The sequence below is a fragment of the Balearica regulorum genome, chromosome 3 (genome assembly GCF_011004875.1).
Source record: "Balearica regulorum gibbericeps isolate bBalReg1 chromosome 3, bBalReg1.pri, whole genome shotgun sequence".
In the NCBI taxonomy this organism is placed as follows: domain Eukaryota; kingdom Metazoa; phylum Chordata; class Aves; order Gruiformes; family Gruidae; genus Balearica; species Balearica regulorum.
Window position 1 is genome coordinate 81697041 of NC_046186.1, and position 24113 is coordinate 81721153.

General features: G+C 41.3%; 1 protein-coding gene across 4 annotated transcripts in view; it reads left to right on the forward strand.

Annotated features, from left to right (window-relative positions):
* The window catches only part of DISC1 (DISC1 scaffold protein), a 208620-nt gene that overhangs the window by 37183 nt on the left and 147324 nt on the right, over positions 1-24113 (forward strand). For all 4 annotated transcript variants that reach the window (XM_075748683.1, XM_075748686.1, XM_075748684.1 and 1 more), the window contains exon 4: positions 23552-23702. In XM_075748683.1, the coding sequence (XP_075604798.1) occupies positions 23552-23702 (151 nt within the window). The remainder of the gene's footprint in view (positions 1-23551; positions 23703-24113) is intronic.

Below are 24113 nucleotides of genomic sequence, written 5' to 3' on the forward strand. Positions count from 1 at the left end.
TCTTTAAAGCGCACAGCAGTAATTAAAATCAAACCCAAATTCATATTGAAGTGCAGGGGATGGTGGTCTGAAATATTTTAATTATGACCTTTCCTTGTTGGAGAAAACAGTTGTGAGCAAGAGCTGAAATTGCCCCAGTTGCAGGTGTTTCTCTCTTTCCTCCTCCTACTTTAAAAATACTTAGGCTCTACTTTCCTATAGTTGCATTGACTGACCCATTCAGTCTGAATATTTAGGGGCAGCCTTATGTGCTGAGCAAAACTATTTCATTGCTATTACTTCTCTCAGGGCAAAAAAAGGAAAAAAGCCCTTTTCTTTTAAATCAAGCAAGGAGAAGGCAGGGGTGCATGTCTGTGTGCGAATGGCTAATGCTTCCGCAGTGTAAATAGACAGGGGTTACTCAGAAACAGCGTGGGCAGCAAAGCAGCTGAGCTGTGTTTCACTTTCTTCTCTTGTGGTGCACTTATTTGTTGAGTGCAGGAAAGCAGCTATTTGCTATGTCAAAAAGTGTGAAATGAAGCTTTTTTTTTTCTTCTTGAAGTGTCCTGAAAAGTGCTGCTTTTCCTCAGAAGGCAGGGGGGAGTGAATTCGGTTCCTATCCAAGCTAGAGCTCAGTTTGTGATGGCTACAGGAGGTGTAGGACGTGGAAGGGCTGGAGTCATTTGGGGTGATAAAGCAGCAGGCCTGGCTCTGCTGGACAAGCATTCTCTGGGTTGTAGCGTTAAGGAAGCAAACTTGGACTTTGACAAGTCTGTGGTGAGAGATTTCTTGTACCTCCATGTATGCTTCTACAGGGACTGTGCTATTGGTGGTGTCAGCCACGTTTCCTGGCCTCCCTTGCGCACAAGCAGCAGCGTCGTGTCTCCTGTCTCTCTGGAGTTAGAGGCCACGTCTGCCTCGCATGCTATGCCTGCTTTAATTTGTCCAGAAGCCCTTTTTTCAATGCTTTAATTTTATAGGGCATAATTGCTTAATAGAAACTTCCTTGTGAAGTGCCTCTATTTGTCATTCGGAGTGAATGCTGTTAAGAGCAACTAATAACAAACTGAACGGTTGCCTACAAAATCAATTTTTATTTCAGAAGTTAGGAGGGACGAAAAATTAGCTTTTCAGAGAAGCTTACCCTCCTTACTCCTAAAAGCTTTCCTGGCCTTCCCTTTCCTAAGAGGCAGCCTTTCCTCTGTTTCTGTTAGAAAAGTGAACTTTTGTGTTCCCCATTCCCTGCTCCAGAGTTCAACATGCTGCCTGGCCTTCTCTGCACTTAGTGGAGTTATTTCTTTCTATAACAGATGTGGGCAGGTTGGTGGCTTGTGTACCTTCCCCAGTGCTGCGGCAGGGACCCGAGAAGCTGGGGTGTTCTTAGCCAAGATAGATGTAATGCAACAGAACATGTTGTTCCTAATATCTCCGATGCTCATCTAAAAGAAATATTGCTAAATGTTACCTGTGGTGCAGAATTTCTTGAAGTACCCTTGGGAAAGCAAAGCAAGCATTTATACAGCCCTGGTATGCAACCAGAAAGGCTACCTATACCAGCTCACACTGGATAACATTTGGAAAAATCAAGAAAACAGTATGAAATACTAGAATTTTTTTTTTTCTAATTCTCATCTGCAGGCTAGTTGACTCTTGACAGTTGGAGGTCATCTTTGAAGTGATGTGTAGTGCACAAACTTATCATCTCAGCTTAGACAGAAGATACCAGGGGCCAGCTAAAGGTCACAAAAATACCCATCGCCCCTTCTACGTGAAGGGGTTTAAAGCAACAACCCAAACCAACTTGCGGGAGGGATACAGAGAGGCTGGATCTTCCTTGATGTTAATATTCTGCTCAGCTGAGATAAACTAACTGCTGCAGATCTCTCTTGAAAGTCAGGGTGATGCTATAGCAATGCTTATTTCTAGTTACAGAATGTTCTTCTTGGGAGCTCAGGGTAAGGTCAAAAAGTTGGATGAGTGTGTCATCACTACCAACTCTCACAAAATTCATGACTGTCCTGCTTCCTCCTATTAGCAAGGAGGCCAGTTTGGCCTTGAATACCTGTTTGAGGAACATCCTCTGGATTTGGGATATGTTTAGGAGTATTATGATGTGTTCAGTGCTGTACTACTTGTGCATGGTCTTTGTGCAGGTGATGCTTATGCCACGTCTGTTTTTCAACTGATATTTTAGCAGCCTCTTTCTTCTTTGTTGCTCAGCCGCTTCCAAGTATAGGCAGCTACTTGCTACTGAAATCGGTGGGAATGACCGTAATGAAAAAGGGAGTGTTAATTACCAAGGTAAGCCTAGTGGGAAATCGGATCTGTCAGAACTTCTGTCCCTGGGTGGATTCTGTACTCTGGGGTTTTGCACTTGTTCATTCAGAAATATGCTGTTTAGGTTTCCTTTCTGGCGAAAGGGCTAACAAACAGCTATTTCATTACCACCTTAACTTTGGCTGCAAGGAGTTGCCAGGGTTCCTACTGTGCAAATTCAGCCCCAGCATATGCTGTTTTAAAAATGAAGATTTTCAGTCTTTCAGGCATGGGAATTGTGCATAAAGAAGAGTGCATCCTGCATGCCCAGGATAAGAGGACTGTAAGGCAAGAAGCTTGCTTTCTTCTGTGTCTCCCACTCTGATGTCCGCTGTTCCCATGCCCTCATCTTACAATGTTAGGGTATCTCCTAGCAGTAATTCTTCCCTCCACTTTGTGTTTTAGGAACATGCTTGGCAAGTGCCTTTTGTTTCCTCCCAAGTTAAGGTTCTTCCTCTCCTGTGCCCTTATTTTATTTATTCAGCCAGCAGGCTTTGTTAGCCTTTGCTGCTGCTGTTTCTGCTTGTCACCTGGTGATCAGGACTTGAATTTGCTTTTCACCTGCTAATTGTGGTCTCCTGGTGGTGGTAGTGGATATTATCAGTCTGCTGCTGTGCTGCATTTCTGTGGTTGTAACTCTCTGGGCTGCAGGCTCCGAGCTGGTGCAAAATAGTCACTCTGCTGCCTCCCTGTAATCTGAAGTCAAGATTAGGGACATGATGATAAGGTGCATCTTCCTTGTCCCTTTCTCTCAATGAGTTAATTTTCACCAGACATGAAAGCTATTGACCTTTTCTTAGCAGGTGGCCTTTCCCTGCATTCCTTTATTTGCAGCAGCCCCCCAGGAGCTTGAGGAACACTAGTGCATGTATGAAAGGAGCTGGAGGTCAAGCTGCTGTGCTCTTTAGCGTGGGAGGGAGCCTCACACAGTATATTGGCATCAAAATTAGATGCTGGTGGTTTGAATCTGTGCCTTCTGGAAACTAGTATAAAGGATTTGGGTGGTGGTGTATGTTTCTGTTGTTTTGCTGCTGGCTGTGAATGGTTTGGGTCAGATTCTGCAAGGCCATCCTCTGCTCCTAACAAAGTTCCCTACCCCTTCCTGAGGCTTCAGGCTTCTATGTGTGATTGCAGAAGAATTCTGGGAGGAAGGTATAATGGGAAGAGGGTGGGTTAAACTTACCCTTTGCTCTCTTTGTTGGGAGTGAGAGAACAGGGCTGTACTTCTGGCTTGCTCTTTGCCTATACTGTTTGTCCTTGGTCTTGTCAGAGCTTCCCATTTTGGAAGAACAGTGGGATTGTGGGTTTCTCTTTTTTTTTTTTTTTAAGCAAATATTTACATTGAATCATATACTTTTTGCTTTTTTCCCAAGAGATGGTGGGGGATGCATTAAATGTCTGGCCTCAAATACTCTATTTTTCTTCTAGCTTCCTTGCTGCACTCTGTTATTTCCCAGCCTAACATCTCACTTCAGATCACATTCCTTGAAACCTCTCTGCCCACTGTCTGTGGTCAGTGTTTTGTGCTTTCTGCCATACTTTATATTGCAGCTGGCAACATTTGCACCTTCTTAATCATTTGCATCATTGTTCCTTTAGTCCTGTGCAGTCACTCTTCCTGCCCCAGTATCTCCAGGAAATTCCCAGGCTGCCTTTAGTATTGGGAGTGGCACATGTGTATTGAGCTACCATGAGATGTCTCTGCCGACCGGGCTCCAGAAGCTCACATACACCTTTGTTTCTTTCTTTCCAAGTCGCTGCCTAGAGCTAAAGCTGCTGGCGGTCTGATTGCTTCCATAGTCCTGGTGTGACTGCAGGCGCGCTGGCAGCCTGCAGGCCTGGGGTTCAGCTGGAATCACCGCTTGCTCTAACCACATCGGGTGAGCATCACACTCTGCCCTGATGAGAGCCTCGTGCCAGCCACCAACATGATTTTAATCCCGTTCCAATCCTTTTTGCCAGAATTGGAGGAAATCTGTACTCATTTCACAGCTAGGGCTCATTGTTAATGGATTTAGGTAAATAAGCCAAAGACTTGTTTATGTGTGAAGAAAATAAAGCCAAACTAGGAAGGGAGAAGAAGCTGTAGTGCTAGAGGATGTCTTAATATCTAAATAAGTAATTTAAATGAGTCAGGTTAAGTATTAAGACAAATGATGGTTTATTTGATTCCTAAAGGGAGACTTGTGAAACTGGATGGAGTGACTAGAAATGTCTGAATTGGACATGAGATATTTTTGCTACTTATAAAAGATTCTATTTCTAACTTTTTGGAAGTTTTATGTTAATTCTCTCGTTTAATAACAGCGGAGGAAGAAGGTGAATATAAGTTAGAATGATGACAGTGCAAATTTTGCAGTGTCAGGGAGAACTTCTGTAGAATTTGTTTGAAGAAAAAAAGCTTTTGATCATCAATGAAGCTCAGTAAGAGGGATATAGTGTAGGAGACAAGATAGTTGTACAGAGGGGCATATTCTATAGTTTTCTGAAAGATTAATGTTAAGACTTTTACTTTCTTTGGAACTTTATGCAAATACTTTGTTGCATTTTTGAGTGTACTCTTTCATGTATTTGACACATTGTCTACTGTATGTGATTGCACCTTCTGCTTAAATCTGTTTAGAAAAGTATTTCTGGAAAAGGTTTTGGAAACTTAGTACAATGGAATTTTGTTTGAGGGTTTATTTCTTAACGTTTATCATAGCATAACTGCATTAAGTGTAAGATATAGCAGCCTGGTAATTCCTGGAGCCTGCTGAAGAGATTGGTGAGATTGCCTGGCACCAGAAGTGTGTGTAGCTTTCCAGAGGCTGGCAAGGCTGCCCCTGTAGGCCTTTCTCTCCATCCCTTCAAATGCTGAAACATCCATTTGTCACCACTGCAGGCGGGATCCTGTGCTGGATGAACCCGAGTCTGATCTTGTCTGGCAATTCTTGTCGCTTCAAGACTGGCTTTGTTCCTTCTTCTGATGTCATATGCCTGTGTTTTGTTTTATGTACTTATGTGCTGCTAGGTTGTGCTTGGAAAGGTATAAGGTACTGTCTGTAAACTTTTCTTTCTAGTCCTTTATAAAAACCCAAACAAACGTGTGTGTTCCTCAGGGGTCGGTACTGAGACCGGCACTGTTCAACATCTTTGTCAGCGACATGGACGGTGGGATCGAGTGCACCCTCAGCAAGTTTGCCGACGACACCAAGCTGTGTGGTGTGGTTGACACGCTGGAGGGAAGGGATGCCATCCAGAGGGACCTTGACAGGCTGGAGAGGTGGGCCCGTGTGAACCGCATGAAAGTTCAACAAGGCCAAGTGCAAGGTCCTGCAGGTGGGTTGGTGCAATCCTAACCACGACTCTAGGCTGGGCGAGGAATGGAGTGAAAGCAGCCCCGAGGAGAAGGACTTGGGGGTATTGATTGATGAGAAGCTCAACGTGAGCCGGCAGTGTGCACTGGGTGTGTCCTGGGCTGTATCAAAAGAGGTGTGACCAGCAGGTCGAGGGAGGTGATCCTGCCCCTCTACTCCGCTCTTGTGAGACCCCACCTGGAGGACTGCGACCCAGTACAGGAGAGACATGGAGCTGTTGGAGCGAGTCCAGAGGAGGGCCATGAAGCTAATCAGAGGGCTGGAGCACCTCTCCTATGAGGACAGGCTGAGAGAGTTGGATTGTTCAGCCTGGAGAAAAGGCAGCTCTGGGGTCATCTAATTGTGGCTTACCAGTACCTGAAGGGAGCCTACAGGAAAGATGGTGAGGGACTGTTTATGAGGGAGTGTAGTGACAGGACAAGGGGTAGTGGGTTCAAGCTGAAGGAGGGTAGATTTAGATTAGATATTAGGAAGAAATTCTTCCTTGTTAAGAGTGCTGAGGTACTGGAACAGGTTGCCCAGAGAGGTTGTGGATGCCCCCTCCCTGGAAGTGTTTAAGACCAGGTTGGATGAGGCTTTGGGCAATGTGGTCTAGTGGAGGGTGTCCCTGCCTGCAGCAGGGGGCTTGGAACTAGATGATCTTTGAGGTCCCTTCCAACCCAAACCATTCTATGATTCTATGAAACAAAAAAACCTCCACGCTTTTCTGCTGCAACGTAGGCTCGTATAACCACTCCAGTCTGCAGAAAGGCTGTGCACCTGAGAATCCCACTGACTTCAGTGGATATTAGTCTTTATATTTAGATTATGGATTTTTAAGCTTCAGCCTCTTCAGGTAGGAGATAGCTGGCCAAGGGCAAATTTTTACGTAGTAATGCATCTATATGAAGTTTTCAAGTAAACATAAATAACATTCCCCAGAATGGGAGGGGGGATATATTGTATTGTGTAAATGTAGTTACAGTTAAAGCATCCACCTCTCAAGAGGTATTTGTCAAACCCAGTGCTTTGTTAACCTAAAAGTAAAAGACTTTAAAATGATATTTCCTCTCCATTACTGAACAGCTAGAAAACAAAGATTTTGAGACTAAGTTTGTTTTCTTCTGGATGTGCTTTGCTGCAGCTGCTTGCAACCTAACATTGTGATGTTGCCATCATTCATAGTGCTTGTCACTGAAGAAACCACTATGGCTTTCTAAGGTCTTGATAGTGTTGTTATTGAGTATCTTTGAATAACTAGTTGAATTTGACACACTTAGGAAACATGCCAGAGGGTAAACCAAACATTGCTCCTATTCTTACGCGTGGCAGCTGAAGTGGCAATGAAGAGGTCTGTGAAGAATGCCACCCTGTCCCTTGGCCGGCTTCCAGCTTCCTCTTCCCTGTGGAAGTGAAAACCTACCAAAAGGAGCTATATGTTACTATGCCATGCCAGATCTTTTGTTTTTTAATGGAGCAATAATGCTTTGAAAGAGAGGTATGTGGCTTCAGATACCTGTATGTATCTCTTACAGTACTTGTTAACAGGATAGCCTGATTCTGTTATTAATGTTGATATATTTTCTATTAGCCTCATTCTGGAGATGTTTGGGTAGTTAATATTTATTCTGTATGTTAGGGACAGAGTTGCAGCCACGTCTGGTTAACTTTAACAAGAAGTTGTTTTTTCTTGATTTAATTTAGAGCTTGCTTAGGATGCACACAGTGCTTGGTTACATTCAGCTGGTACCTGGGAAATTTAGTAAGACCTGAGCATTGATTGCATGCTATGGTGAGAAAGGTCCTTGGGTTTGTGGGGCTTTTTTGGTTTGGGTTTTTTTTTTCTTTTGAGTCCAGTGTGTAAAATATTTCTACTACTCTTCTCAGTTACTGCAAAATTTCTTCCAAACTTGTCTTGATGATACAGGATCTGAATCTTATGTGCTAGTGTTCAATTTTAATCTTTCATTAAAAATGGAAACTGAGAGTACACTGAGTTGTATATGAATCGCTTTTGGATTGATGTCGTGAGATGAGGTGAACCTGAGTATCTTCCTTCCCCTTCTCTTCCATGATTGCACAACACAACCTAGGCTTCCCTGAGTGATGAGGGTCATGCATCCATGTAAGTCAGGTTGTTGCTCACAGCTTCAGGATTTCAGCTCCAGCATTAAAGTGGCCTAATGCTAACTTCTATATTTGTATACGTTAATTTTAGATTTTACAGCACACTGTTGTGTTCCAAATGATAGTGATACTTTTTGGAGAAGCAGGAAAAAGTTTTGATGAGAGAGAATGAATTATTATACAGGAATAGGGAGCTAAAAGAAAAAAATCACAACAGATTTCAGTTTTTTTGGGTGGGTGTTTTTTGTTTGTTTTAGACTCCACGATCATATTTGCTTTTTGCTATTTTAACTGTAGGCAAGCTACTTCAGTCTGCTTCAGATGAGCTGTCCATAAAATGGGTATATCATCACTTGCTGTACTACGGTCTTTGGAGTTTTAATTAAAGACTGTAAAGCCCACTGAGCTCCTATCATGCTTGGAGCTTCAGAGTTACACGGTGTTGTTATCAATAAATGCTGACACTTTAATTTTCATGTTTTTACGGAAAAGTTGTCCTCATGTAACTTTGTGTATTATAATTGATGTACTTGTGAAAGCTATAGAGCCTGTAGGTTAAGCTGTTCTCATTAGACTGTATAGGCTGCAAGAAAATGACAGTAATGTTAGTTTGTTGTGTCTTGGAAATAAAACGAAGGACTTGAACTGGTTTTTTTTTTTCTGTCATGTAGATTACAACAAAGTTATTTTCTGTAGTAGCAATTATTGGATGGAGTGACCTTTACCAATTTATGACATTGATGTAGTGGAAGGGACATTTTTCCACTTGACCTTTATGCAATGTGTTGGCTTGTCCTGTAGCACCAAATGAGTTGCAATTGACAGATTTGATGGAACACTAACTTGACAGGAGCTTATTGTTTGGAAGAAGAAATGTGTTGAAATATGGAGCCTTTAGTAAATAACATGATAAAAGTTATTTGCATATCTTCTATCACTAAGGAACAATTTGCTTAGAAACAACCGCTGCCTAAATTGCAATTTGAATGCTGATTAACACAGATTCTAGCAAAATAGTAATCAAATAGTGATATTCAGAGTAAAATCTATTGGTTTAACTCTTTTTCCTCTCTTGGTTGTTCTGTAACCAAATAACAATGGTTTTCTGTATTTTAACCTTGCTTCTTGTCTTAACACCTTTGTCCATAAAAGGAAAAGGAATAAAAGAAAAACAGTTTTCAGTATATGATGAGGAAGACATGTCTCCCAAGAGAATGGGAGACATTCCATTCAAAGATGGGTATTATTATATATATATATATGAGTAGCTTCTTTGGTTATTTATTAATATATTAACACAGACTGGTCAGATATAATTCTGGGAAGAGAGGAGTTCTGGTTGTGGTGAGGAATGGGGAGCTATGAGCAGACACTGGGGTGAGGGTGGATAGGGTAAAGAGAACTGTAAAGAAGGGCTAAACCATCCCTGCCCCACTACTCCAGCTGAGAAGCGCAGAGGTCAGCTGCTCTTCAGATCTGTCAAAATAAAGCAGGGAGAGGATTGTGCTTTTTGAGGAGAAATTAAAAAACAAAGATCTCAGGTGTCTTGTTTATAATCCAGTATCTCTTTCTGCCCTGGTTGAGGGTTCTGATATGTCTTGTAAACAGAATAATTCCACTTACAGAATGAGTAAGATAAAGTTGTAGTGGAACCCAGGATCTATCTGAGACTATTTAAGTAATGAATTATCATGGCTTTTTAAAACTATTGAGCAGCAGGATTGATAAAAGAGCAGCAAATACCATCTGTCTGATCTACATATTTTACCACAGTTCTTCTCAAGCTGTCCAGTTGAGGTAAAGGAGCTGAACGGATGTGGGAGGGGAAAGCAGCTCAACTATCTACTGCTGCATTTGCAGGAGGTATATGGAAGGGGAAAAAAAATGTTTATAGACTTGCTTTTTAGACATGTTAATGTAATCCTTACTCATTAGTTCAAAGACAATCTGCTCAAACAATTTCAATAGAAGGGGATGCTGCTGGACAGAGTCAAGGAGGGAGGCTGGATAGAAATGTTTATTTTCCTATGGTAGAACAGGTGGTGTGGGTGTACTGGCATAGAGTGAAATTCATAGCAGGATTCATTACTGTAGCAATACTATTTAATGAAGAAAGTAGAGAGTAGTTATTGTGAAGCTGTATGCTACTAAAAACTTATTTCTTGTAGTGTTTCATTTGTAGTTAACGCATGCTACAGAAAATCAAAGGCTTTAATGCATTTAATTTACGTGCTTGCAGGAGATGTCTAGAAAGCTCAGCTGCAGGGCTGGAAGCAGAACCTGCATCTGGTGAGCTGCAATTCTGGGGCCTACAGCAGGATCGCACTTGAAAGACGTCCTATCTTTTGTATGTAGGTTCATGTTAAAATGGTAAATCCCTCATCCTTTCTTGGAGCACCTGCTTTTCTGAACCCCTTCTGGAGAGCGTGGCGATAGCCAAACCTCTCTCCCTGAGCCTGATTTCTATTAGGTGTTCCTGCCCTTGTCTCTACAGGCCAAGTCCCATGAGAGTCCCACTCTGCTTCCTCTTTCCCTGGCTCTGATTTTCACCTGGCTCTCAGTCAACACTGATACTGGTCTGGCAGGTTTAATTTCCAGCCTGAGAAAGCTCTGATGAGCAGGTGGAGAGGCTGCTGGAGGCAGTGTGAAACTTCTTAGGCTGGAAGGCAGTGAGCCTGTATTTAAAATTTTAAATAAGTCTTGTAGGTTGAAGCATGGAGACCAGGGAAGGTGCCTTGGCACTGCTGCGCTCCACTCAGGTTGAACATGTGAGAGGTTCTTCTGTGGATCTGCGTGCTGGAGGAGGTCGGGCGTCTTTGCAGTGGCTGTCCTCAGGTGGGTTCTGCCATTCCTGTGTGAGCGCAATCCAGCCAGGCCTCTGACTGCGTTTAGTGGTCAGTGGGATGTTGTCTCATTTGTAACTGCTTCGCTGAAGGAGGACTAAAGTAGAATTAAAGGGCTGTGGAACTTGCATAGAAAGCCTTTTGTTCTTCTCCCTACTGACCTCTGCCGACATCTTCCTGTGCAGCCCTGCCTGCTGCCCTGTGTGCTTGGGGGGTAATTCTTAATTCTTATGCCTCAAACGCTTCCAGGAGCTCTGTGCTGGGACAGTGGGGACAGCTGCAGAGCCAGGGAGAAAAGAGTATCATAAATATTAAAAAAGTAAAGTGCATGCAAAAGGGAGGAAGGTAGGGGAACAATGATTACAAAAGAAAAAGGGGGGAAAAAAAAGGGACTCCAGGATCCCTTTTGTTCAAATAGGAAAGAGAGGCTGGGCTTTATCTGCTTCTGAAATTAGAAAATTAAGAGATGACTCCAGGAGGTAATAGTCTTTTATAGGGAACAGAGTCATGTAAAAGAACAAAAGGGCACTAACTTAAGAAAAGGTCAAATTATGAAAGGGATAATACAAGGTTCCTTATGCAAGAAGCAGTTCAGATTGTGTAATTACAGTAATCCTTTTATCTGAAGATCTCACACAGGTGTTAATTAAGCCTAATGAGGCCCCTATGGAGCAATTGTTACTATCTACGTTTTTACAGCCAGGACCCAGAAGCTGAAAGAAGTGGGGTTATTCGGCTGAGATCATGTAGCAGTGCTGTAGAATCGGCTCATGAGGGAATATGCAGAGCGTGACTTCAAGCCACCTGGCACAGCCCATGGGCAGAACCCTTTCTATGAAACTGTGCTGTATATCCCTACTGCTTTTTTTGCCTGAAAATGTAGATACATGTAGATGCATAAAAAGAAATTGTGGACTAAGAAAAGTTACTCTTTCTAGATGGGCTGTCTTGATTATGCCTGTGACTGTGGGCTTTTTTCCTTTTAATTTTTTTTCTAACCCTCTGCTTAAGATTTGCAGGTTCCTGTGATATTTTGGTTAGCGTTCAGTGTTTTGTGAGCCTTATGGGGAGCCAGTAATAAGGAAAATATATCTATGTTGGTGATGTTTTGTATGTTAATTCCTTTCATGTGTTCATGTTAGTCTTTCCAATGTAGAGCAGGTGGATAGATTGTTTTGTGAGCTCCCTACAGGGAAATCAAACAAATCTTAATTGTTTTCTGTCTTCCTATAATACTCTTGAGCTGCTGATAATTTCAAAAGAAATTCTGTAAAAGTACTGGTGGATGGATGAGGATAGGGAAAGAGAGAATTTTGAGATACTCTTACAATGCTTTGTTTTAGGATGCTGGGCTTTTGAGCAAGTCATCTAAGCCTTTTGTGTGTTTCTGACCATATCCCACATAGTGTGGGTGGTTGCCTGCCTTGTATTTAGTTGTTTTATTCTTTTTCCCTGGCAGTGGAATTTGGGCAGCTCCAAGACAGCTTGTCAAAACTGCCACCTTCCTTGTGCCTGGAAGCCTCTGTAACGGGTTGAATGTGGCAGGTGCATTTACTCTACCACAATGCGTTGGTACAGATCTGTTTGAGGGAGATGGTGCCCTTGAGCTGCCAGCTCTGCGTCCTTTTGTCCTACCTTATGGTCTGGATCACTTATAAATGACTGTGTTGTGGTGGAGATCTCAGTGTTTCAAGGCTTTGTTCCCCACATGCAGAACACACAGCTACTGTTTCAGGGGAAGCATGTTACATCTGCTCATCTTCTGTAAGATACTTGCAGGCCACGAAAGGGGAAATAGCTCAGCAAACCAGAGTAATTTTTAGAATAAGAACCTGCTGGACTGGGGGGTTGGTTTTGAGTTTTCAGATGGTTCTAAATGAACAGCAGTCCATGAGAGTATATCACTTCCAGTACAGAGTCACTATCTGAGAGGGATATCTGGGACCTTTGTTTGCTAGTAGGCAGCTGATCTATGCTACTTGTGAAAACATACCCCCTCAGCAACATAATGGGTAAGAATCTGTTTTGGAAGACTTTAAAAATATTTAAAGCTAAAGACTGCTTGGGGCAGTTTGTCTCCCTTTGGTTTCTGGGCCAGTTAAGGGAAATTCCTCTCATTTTCACAAAGTAGGTAGGTAGTGTGAGGGCTGTAACACATACGTATGTAGGGAGCGGGAGAAGTCTTTGTTTCAAGGCAGTGCTTTGGCAGAAGGTGGTGACTTGCAATGCAATACATTACACTGCTGTGAAGCTGCTGACACGGAGTACGACTTGATAGCGGAGGAAGTGCCCCCTCTGAGGTTATTGCTGTGAGATGCGGCTTTGTTCCAGTTCAGCTTAAGAACGCGTTTCTGTAGAGAAATTTTACTTTGCACGGTGCTCTGAACCCCACAAACTTTCTGAATTTTTTACAGAATTTGGTGCCATTTTAGGAATGTCAGGAAATACTGACTATTTTGAAATTGAGGATCAATTGAACAATGTGTGCTTGAGATACAGTTTCCAGGGGAAAAAAAAAGATTTACTGCTTTTATATTTGATAGTCTATATTTTTTTTGCCTTCTGGAGTTGCAGGATCCAGCTATGCTTGTCAATGCCCAAAATGATTTAAATTGTTTTCTGTTTACCCTGTGTATGTTTTGGTACCAAAAGATGGTAGTTAGGAAACAAGCAAGATGTCAGTATTTGTACATGTAAGCCAAATAAACTGCATGTGTAGCTAAAGGTCAAACAGCTAAAAAGCTTTATTTTGTCAGTTTTTGTGTGGTTGTGCCCCACCAAAAGTTAACTTTATTCTAACCTTTAATTACAGTCTGGAGCGTGGTGGGGAAAAAGGGTGTCTGTGTAAATCTGGCAGTGTAGTTCAAAGTCCAGCAGAAATCCAGGAGGAACCCAAAGCACTTTTGGGAGAGAAAGGAGACTAAAGAAGCAGGTGCTAGCTTAGGTGGAGGATGTGGGAAAGGAAGAGGATGAAGGGGCAGAAACACAGTGGGGAGAAACTGGGGTGTAGGGGTGCCTGTGTGCTGAGGAGAGGGAATTGGTTAGTGAGGCCAAGTTCAAAGGGAAGGGTGGGAAATAAGTCATCAGATATTAACAGTCAGCAACTATTCTGTGTTTAAATTATTTCCTTTGCCATTGAATTGAGATTCCTTGAGCTGGTGGATATTATTGGATCTAATTAGATATAAGGAAGATATCTTTTATGATGAGGGTGGTGAAACACTGGAACAGGTTGCCCAGAGAGGTGGTAGATGCTCCATCCCTGGAAACATTCAAGGCCAGGTTGGAGGAGGCTCTGAGCAACCTGATCTAGTTGAAGATGTCCCTGCTCATTGCAGGGGGGTTGGACTAGATGACCTTTTGAGGTCCTTTCCAACTGGAACCATTCCATGAAACTTTAAAATTTGTGAATTGATTTTGACTTATGGCAGGTAAAATAGTCTGAGAACAAATTATAAATGTTGTAAACTGTTCTCTCTTATTGCTTGCTTTCTTAGAATATGGCCTTTTCTGGATGAAGTAGAACAGTAACTTCTGGGTACTAGAGTAGTTGTGAACGGTGGGAATTGGACATGTGTTTAGATTGAACTAAGGGAGTATCTTTGGTAGTTTTTAAACAGTTTTTTGGTTTATATCAACTGATCCATAGTGCTTGGGAAGGGTATCAGCTTAATTTGAGGGTAAAGTTTTAATTCTTGAAGAGCATTGGGGATAAGTAAGGAACAATGAAAAAGGAAATTAGGTGTATATATTTGAGATTATGTAGACTACTGAATGTGAGAGTAGAGACTTGGAATATAAGAAAACATTGAGCACTATTGTGGGAACTCATGAAGGGGAATGCAAGGAGCAAGAGAGGAAGAAAAAAGATTTTCTTTAACCAAAAGCAAAATTCTGGTATCCAGGTACTCATCCATAATGAATGGATGTACGATTTTCAGCTCAGTTACCACAAAGAGTTCCTTTATCTTCTCTCTCCCTTCTTGTTTCTAGAGCAAAGCTTCAATTTCTTCACAGAGTTTCCCACTGCAGTTTTCAGAGCAATTGGTGTGGAGTTGTGTGCCTGCATTTATATTCTTTATCGTTCTCTGTGTGTAATATCCATTCTATAAGAAAGAATATTTGATACCTTTTCATCAACGTGACTTGCCACAGGAGGAGGATAATGCCTAACTGCATTTTGGTTTTGGTGCTGATCTGTAGCTGGTGGCTTAAGCAGAACTGCAAGCTGATTTCTTCACATATTCTAGTTCTTGGGGAAGATTGCACAATTTAATATACAACACATTTTAAAATCTGCACTATTTTCTTTCAAACTTCAACTTAAAGCAACTCTATACTTACTCATTGGTGTTTCTTAGCCTAGACTTTGTGCTGCTTTGTGCATTTTTACAGAATGGCTTTTAGAAGTATGAAGATAAACCTTTGCAGAATGCTACTTATATTATTTACACTAGTTCTGGACTTCTATCACACACACAAATATCTTTCAAATGGTGTGCTTTATGATGGCATTCTCAATATATTCAGGTTAGGCAATAACAAAGGAGCCTTTCCTTTGTTTGACAGCTGGAACAAAGCACTTTAGATTCACAATACGTGCTTAAATAGAGCATGATACAAAAAAATCCCAGCATAATCTGACTGTGTCTCTAGTTATAAAATCCTTGATATAAAAGCCCATATATAGTCCTTCCGATTTTTTTTTAATTTCTTGTTAGAGTATTTAGAACTTGCTCTATAAAAATGGCCAGTATCTCACAATATAATGCAATTAGTTGTAGAGTATTGGATTGTTTCATTGTTAATTGACTGGCTTGTCTTCTAATCAACCCATGGCATTTATTCAGAGGCAGTGAAGAAAGGCAGATGTTGGCTTAGAGATTTCTGGAGCAAGGAAAGGGACGTAGTAAACTGGGATTGAATTGTCCACAGTCGACATTACTATATAGCTGACAGTTGCTGATGTATGTGAACTGTGCTGATTGGAAGCCTTTACCAAAGCTCTTCCTCTACCATCCCTAATAAAAGAAGAGACTGTATTGCAGGCCACAGAACTTGGCATTGATTTCTGCTGGCTTCCTTGTCTTGAGGGATCTTTTTAAGAGTAGAATTTAATTCACAATAGGCATCTATGCCATTGTGCTGCATAGCCTTACTTTTTTTAAAAATGTGGATTTAGCCTGGAATCAGTGGTACATGTTTTTCTTTATTTCTGCACAATTTCATATGTAGTGACAGTACTGTCAGCACTGTCTACAGAATAAAGTACACCAGCAATCAGCTTGGTTTTTTCCTTTAATGTATCTTTCGATGTTACTGTAAATGATTTTTATTGTAAAGTCATATTGGAAATGTAGACACCTCAGTGGTTTCATTGGAAATTTGATGTTTATGAAAGACAATGAAAAGCAAACAGTCAACAGGGCACTGTTTATTTTGTATTGTGAATTGACTAAACCAGAAGTGATGTCTCCAAAAATGCTTACATGTTAAAACTCTGGTGGTGTTTGAAGGAATTTACAAATGCAGCAAATCTGAAGATAAGGACTATATGGGATAGACACTGTATGGAATTGTACCTTTATTTTAGTGCACTTACAAAGACGAGTAAGGGGTTGCCACATACAGAAAACTGCCCGGTATTTTAGCAACTGTTATGCACGTCAGGCACTTTAAAAAATGTAATTACTCCCACATTTAAAAAATTGTGGAATTGACTAGTTTATGCTGTAATGTAAAATACTTATGAAGCTCTTATTGTTAAAAACTTTGCTATTAAAAATACCATCAAAATTTAATGTTTTTCAGAATTGTCAGATTAAGAGCAGAGGAGATTAAGCTCCTTCTGGTATGCTGAAATTATTGTACATAATTTTCACCCATATTCTATGTCTGATGCTTTGTCCTCTCCGTTTGTCTCTTTGGCTGTCATTTGTTGATGGTAAATTCATTGGAGTAGGATTTTTTTTTCTGTTGTCTGAGCCTTGTACAATTGGAGCCTCCATCGGAGGCTTCTCTGTGAGATGATAGTGGCAAATAATAACTACCTTGCGTGCAGGATAGTCATGTTACAGGAAATTGTAATGTAGGCTTATCCAGATAGTCCTGATGTGCCTTAAACTCAGCCCAGAAAGAACAGCTGGGGGGATAGTTCAGCCTACACCATTGCCAGGCGATAATGAGAAAGAAACATGGGAAAGCAAAATTTTTCTAATGCTGGCCAGGTAACTTAAGAGATTAATCAACCGAGTCAGGACTCTGACATTTCCCGCTGGGCTCTCAACCCCTCCTTTCCCGGAGGCATGCTGGAAAAACCTTTCTCGCTTTGTGGCTTCTTGCTAATCTTCCTGCTGACGTTGAAAGTAACCGTACCTACACGCTCGCAAAACCTACAGAGTCCTACAGCTTGTGCCCATAAATCACCGCTCCATTTCACTGTTATTCCTAAGAGACAGAGAATGTTATAGATCTGAATGGCAATCTGTCAGCGGTATTGCTGCTGTGGATGTTCTGCGAAATAGGGGCACTGGTCAAAATTTATGCTGAAAGGCTACACTAGGCTTGCACTAGCACCCTTCTGGGAAGAAGTTTCATATACAACATAGTCTTTTCAGTGTTGAGATGTAAACTGTAGGTGAGAAACTTGGTGTTGTGCTTTGGGGGAAGCATCAGTGAAACTTCTGAGAATTTAGCTTTTTGTTCAAAGCCTAAATGAATGCTCTTAAATTTAACATGAATTAGAGGGGGAAAAATCAATATCTGCCAATGTGTCAAGCTTCTTTTTATAAGAAGTATAACAGCTGAAATGTGTATGTTCTTGTTTTTTTTAAAGCTTTCAGACTTCCCAACTCTGTTGCAACGCTGGCATTCGGTACATTAATTTCTGAAATGTTATATGTGTGTTAAGGATGCAGCAATTTCCTGGCTTGTAACTGGTATGGACTAATGCGGGGGGGGGGGAATGCAGAGCTTGCTGGGAGGCAGGGAGTCTGCTTGAGCAGTACTTGTAAGAAATCCTTCAGACGCTGTTCTCTCTTACTTCTCTTGCAGGGACTATTTTGAGTACCAGGTTTCCTTCCCTTTCCTCCCCCACCCGATTTATGCATACTGATGTCTCCTCTCATTGCTAGGAAAGAAAAAGGAGTGGAGACACAGTAGGCAGCTGATGTTGCCTGCAGCTGGGGAAGCTTGTGGCATCAAATGTGACATTAGGTCATTGCTGTGTGTTTTGGCCACTCTGATGCCTTGAGTCTGGCTGGGAATGCAGGAGACCTACTCTCTTGTACTCTTGCCTTTTAACTTGAGCACCAGAATCAGAGGCAAAGATCAATCTGGCATCTTGATAGGGTAAAGCAGGAATTAGAAGGGTTTGTCACCTGTACTGAGTACCAAATAAGTGAGGGATATACACAAAACAAAGAATTATGGAGTTGCAGCATTCTCTACAAAGTCCTCCCACTTTGAGGTGATTTCTGTAGCAGTTGCTTCTGACTCTAAAGGTGTTTGATTTGTTCAGCTGTTCCTCAAGGTCATCTTGATAGATCAGGAGCACAGCTGGAGTGCTAAATTTCACAAAGTTGCCTTTTTGGTTGGAATGGAAAAAGTTAAGTGGTGGGTAAGTGGGGTAACTTCGTTTGTGTTTTGTTCTAGTAGCCATTGTGCTGTAGCCTTTTATGAACTGGACGCAAACATTTTTCTGTGGTACGCAGGGGCTTATAGCCTTGTCTGGAAAGCTTTAGCCTCTGCTTACTGGCCTTTCCAGGAGCTACTTTTCCCACTGACTGCTGGAAGTATTCCAAGGACCTTGGCCCAAATAGCATTTTAGTTCAGCTTAGGTATGTGAGCCTTTGAAGGGAATCTCCCAGTTGTCCTGTTTACCATACTTTGCTTTTGCTTTGTAGAGCATGGACTGATTTTCTTTCAGGTGGAACAAAGTCTGAAGATGTGCTCTAGAGGTGTACCCGAGGGGCTCCAACTGCTAACTGGCCTTCGGTCTATGGGACTGCACTGAACTTAGTCTGAAGCAAGACCCTCTGAACTATGGATGTTGGTTGCTCAGTGCTGAACTGTTTTGTTCTGCAGATGTGCTCCTGTTAGTCCACGTAGTCGGATGGGTAGGCATAGCTCTGGGTACAGCTGCTGCTCCTGTCATTCCAACGGGCTCTTCCAGTGTCTGTCCCTAGCCCCATGCCTTCTTGGAGCCAGCCTGGCCCAGGGGTCCAGTTTGACTCTGCACTGGGTTTATTTTGTTGGTTTCCATATGCAGGGCTGAATGGAAGGTAGAAAAGGTTTTGCTCTGTACCAGTGACTAGACTGCACGTGGTGAGTGCTAGCTGTACAACTAAAATGTAATCTGAAGCTCCCTTTGACATGAATCCAGTGTGCCAGGACTTGCAAGGAATATCTTCTACTGTGTATCTGTTTGGTACTGTTAAATAGTTAATTATTCCTAAATTGAGAGCACACGCATACTCCAGTTGCTTGTAATGCCTTCATTTCTGATCACAGTATATGTCTTTACATATCGTATTTGGATGTTAATGGGTCTACATGTTCTCCTGCAAGTAATTTTGCAGAAGGCCAATGTTAGTAATTGGGCTGTAGACACTTTGCTTACTAGTCTGTTCTCCAGCTGCATTTCAGGCACGTATTCAAGCTCTGCATTAGACTCCTCACTTTCTAGCCTTTGTAGTATTGCTTTAGCTAATGTAAGTGTCTCTGTCCTGGAAAACGAGTGGTGCAATTTGAACATGATGATGCCTAAGTTATTAATGTGCAGGCAAAGTGAAGATGAAATGTTTTGTTTACAGTAAAAAAAAAAAAAAAGAAACACTTGATAAGATCATCAGAGTTTAGGTTTAAAATTGCCAAACTGGTATGTGTTTATGTAATTCATAATTCCATTTTGAAATTCTGTGTCGTAGTATATTTTGGACACCAAGCATAGATAGCCTGAGAAAAGAGAAGTTTCTGGTGGATAGGTGTCCACCTAACCTATTTTTTTCTTTTTTTTTTTTCTTTCTCCTTTTCCCTTCAAAGCAGTGAAGTGTTCTAGGAGTAGTGTGTTTCTGAGGAAGTCTTTCCTGTCTAATGACAACCATTAGAGGTTCAGGAGCAGTATCAAGGTAACGGGGCACTTTGCACCCTGGTTCTTAGTCTCCTCTCTAAAGGCCCGCTCCTGTGTGCGGTTGGAGACAGACTGCTAGAAGACAGACTGCGTTTGAACCTGGGACTTCTTTAGTTCTTACAGAATAGCTAACAATATCTTTGCTGAGCATACAAAAACACTTCAGTCGTCTTGGAAGCTTTAAGTTTTTAAGAAAGTGAATGCTGGGGAGATTACCTGGCTCTGGAAGTATCTAGCAAGTAAGAAAAAGATTTTAGGGCTGCAGTGTGTGATTTACATGTGTAAACCCCACACAAGTCCTGGTTTAGATCCTTTGTGTTTTGGGGGGAAGTGAGGGAAAGAGAGATTGTTGTTTTTTTGTTTTGTGGTTTTGTTGGGTGTTTTGGGTTTGTGGTTGGTTTTTTTTTTGTTTTTTTTTTTTTTTTACAGGATTGTGGGGCAGGATCAAATGGCCTTCTCTAGTTGAACTATCAAGAAACACTTCCATAATGTCCAGCAATTTGTGGAATAGCATGATTGATTGTCTTCCCACTTATCAGCAAAGAGCAGAGATAAATAAACATAAATATATGCAGTATGTAGCAAATGATATTCTACCTGTACTGTGATGATTTTCTTAAATGTTTTTTAAATTGAAGTTGAACCTTCTTTTCAAGGGAATAAAACTAGTATCAGAATATGTAAAAAGTAGAGAGGTAGCCAGATGTTCTTACATGGTCAATTAAAAATTACGGAAATTGCTTCCTTTGCTCAAAGCTGTTACAAAACATGATCTTTAATGAGAAGAGCAGTTAGTCAGCATCTTCCAGGCCTGTACCCTGGGTTGGCTTTGAGCGTGATGGCTGAAGTGCACTAGGCAATAACGGATTGGGATGGAGAATAATTTAAGTGTTGACTTCTGCTGTTTGCACTGAAGTAGAAGCTTCGTCTAGGGTATCTGTAGGACTGTTGCAAGGCAGCAAGCTAGCAACAAAATACAGGGATCTTGTGAAGGTCTTTTCTGTGTTGAAATAATGTGTTTAAAAGACTAAACTGAAGGTAAAAGAAAGTGGTGTCCTTGAGTCTGATGACTTATGACCAGCAAAGGCCACCTGTGTCTGCTGCTTGGCTGGAAAAATCCTAGAAAAAATGATGGGAAGGGATCTCAGGAGAACACATTTGATCTTGCTGGCTTTGACCTTAAAAACTGTGCCAGAGCTATTCCTGAGAGCTGTTTGACCTGAAAACCAACATTGGTGGAGATTTCTTGGCCATCCCAAACAGTTAGTGCTCTGCTATCTTTAATGTTTTTCCTTACCTCCTTTACTGCAAGTCACATTTGTTACTGAGGACTCAAGCTCTGAGGAGAGGTGAAAAGCATTATATTAATGCTTTTTTTTGCAGGTTCCTGGTACATAAGAGTACTGGAAGTTACTCCCCTCTGTCTTTATCTCCACCAGATTGAGGAACCACGCTTATTGACATCTTTTTCATGTCCTGTTTGCTAGACTTGTGATCATTTCCATTACTTCTGCTTGATCCAGATCTCTCTTGAGGTGCAGTGCTGAAAGTTTGACTGAGATAAGCCTTATTTGCATGGTTCCCTGCTCTGCAGCTGTCACTGAGGTGCCTTGGTCTCTCCCATCCACTGAAGACATGAGCCGGGTCAAAGTGAGGGGTCTGCTTTCCCGGAGAGGGAACTTAAAAGCTGAGTGCTATAATGTTCAGCTCAGTGGTGGTGGAGTCTCTTGAGATGTAACCCCTAACTGCAATACTGAAAGGGTAAACCATCATTTAGTGCTGAGAGGTGATGAGCAGATGTGGCCAGCAATAGTACTTTTAAATTACCAGTGAAACAAATTATTTAGAAACATCTATTAGTAGAAACTAATTGGATTCTGTGTAGACTGGAATATATAAAGCAGGATGCAGCCAAGAATTAGTGAGAGAATGAATTGGCATGTGCATCCCCTCATCTGTTTTCCTTCTCAAAATAGCCCATTTCTAGGGCCAGGAATGGTAGGAGTAGAACGGTGAAACAACTGGACACATGCGTACAGCGTGAGCATAATTATGTCAAAGAACAATGACAGCATCATCGAATGGCTGTAGAGGGTTGCCACAACTCCCACTCGGGGAACGCAGGAAGCCCAGTGGTGAATGGTTTGAGTAAAAGGAGGTGTTTCCATGTGTTTCGGCGTTCAGTGGTCATTGATCGCAATCCAATGCTTAGTTTTCTGTGTGTAACGGTGGTGTTTTTGATGGCTGTGCTTGAAACTCCATGCGAAATGCGAATGCTGATATGTTTTTCTGGCCAATGCATGGGCTCAGAAGTCTCATTTGGGCCCAAATTCCAGTTTCCTTGTGGTGATGGGATGAATCTGTTCAGCTGTGGTCCCTGAGAAACACACCACAGGTGTGGTTCACCTCCACTGCTGAAAAGGTGTTTCTCCATTGCAAGAAGAGTATGCACACGTGTGCCTGTGGCTGTTGGGGCAAGGCCTGGACCCTGCAGTAATTTGGGTGGTGATCTTTTCAGCAAGACCCTTCTGGCAGCATTTTGCACCCTAATAACAAAAACAACAGGAGTTTAACTATCCTGGAGTGGTCAGCTGGCCTAGGGAGGAAATCTAGTCTTGCTAGTATGTTCTATGTCTTTATTCCACCTCAGAATGCAAAAGGGAGATCAATGCTAATGATAGATTATTGTAAAAATGGATCATTTCACTAAAGCAGCAAATGTAAACAACCCCTCTTCTTAAAACCCCTTTGAGGATAAAGAAAGAAAATAAGCAGTAAAAAGCATGCACAGATAGATGTTATTCTGATAGTAACATGCTATATTGAAAATGGTAGAAGGGAAGGAATGCTAATCATGCAAAATTGTAGGCAGCGAGGTCATGAGGAAAGTACTGAACTGTAAAGGTTTTCCATTTGCGGGCTAGCTCAAAACTCTCTGATTTGACTAATGTATCATCAAAGGTGTTCTGGCTTGGACCAGCCAGGCTTGTTATCTGTTAGGTATGTGATTTTGCTAGTGTAGTGGCACTATAGAGAATAGAGAATATGCGTACCAGAAATAATAATTTGTAGTTGGAAATATGTTCCTTTGTTTTCTACTCAGGGAAAGAAAACAAAGGAGGAACTAACTTGTATAGAGGAGTGTTTACTCTAAGAAACGTATAGCGTTATGGTAGAGTCAAAGCACTCTCTTAAGGACCATTGTTATTTTTATTTAACATTGAAAGTAAATCTTTTTGTTAGGTGATAAAGTAAACATAATTCAGGAGAGCCTAAAATGAGATAATTCTTTAATTGCTATAATTGCATGTGCATTTTCTGCTAGAAATACGTTGCAGAGATATCATATGTGATTCTTCAGTTCTTGACCTAATAATGCAATTTTTTAAAAGGTTGGACTTTAAATACGTAACTGCAATCTAAGATTGTTTTAAAACTGGAGCAGTGAAGAGTAGGAGTTTTCTTAGAATTGAATTCAGAGCTGTTACACTAGGAAAAGAGCACAGATGAGCCAACTTTGAGCCAATTCTTTGGAGCCTTACTGAATTAACTCTGTGAAAGTGCTGGGAAGCCTGCAGTTTTGTCATTGTCATAAAAGAAAGTAGCTTTAGCGTCCTGGTTATCTGATGTTTTCCATTGCAGTCTTAGTAATTCATCCTCGAGCAAAACAGACTGATAAATTTTTATCAAAAGGGGAAGAACTCTCTGTAAGGTGGAGTTTACTTTTTGTTGATCAACCTCTTTTCTTCTCTTAGGTAAAATGGAACCTTCTTGTCACTGTTAAATAACTTTTTTTTTTGTTAATATTTAATTTCTAGCTGATAAATTTAGACGGAAACTGGAAGAACTGGAGAAAGAGAAAAATTCTTTGAAATTTCAGCTTCCTTCAAGGCATCCTTCAATTAGCAGCTTTTTGGACAGATTCGTTACACAAGTTCAAGCAGCATTGTGCTGGGCTGCTGATCATCAGTAAGTTTGTTGATTCCTTATTATGTATATATGATGCTTCTCATTTTTTCTCAAAATGCAGAATACAATTTATGAATAATTTTGATAAAGAGTTTTAAGGACCTTCTAACATAGCAATATGGAGCGTGTGAACCCTCCCCACTCCCCTGTTTTTTCTTTCTACAATTCTTTCAGAATTGCCCTGAAAAACATTAATCATGATGAACTGATGAATTAAATGGAACTTTTCTCACCGATGTTGAGTGGGAATGGGATTGAATCCTTGACACGGCAGCTTGAGCATACAATAACAAGGCAGCTTGAGCAACAGTTCCCTGTGGAGTTAATTCTGATGCTCCTTTTCAGGCAATTAAAGGATATTTAAATATAAAGTAAAAACAGCTTCATTTTTGATATGCATAGATCTTTGGG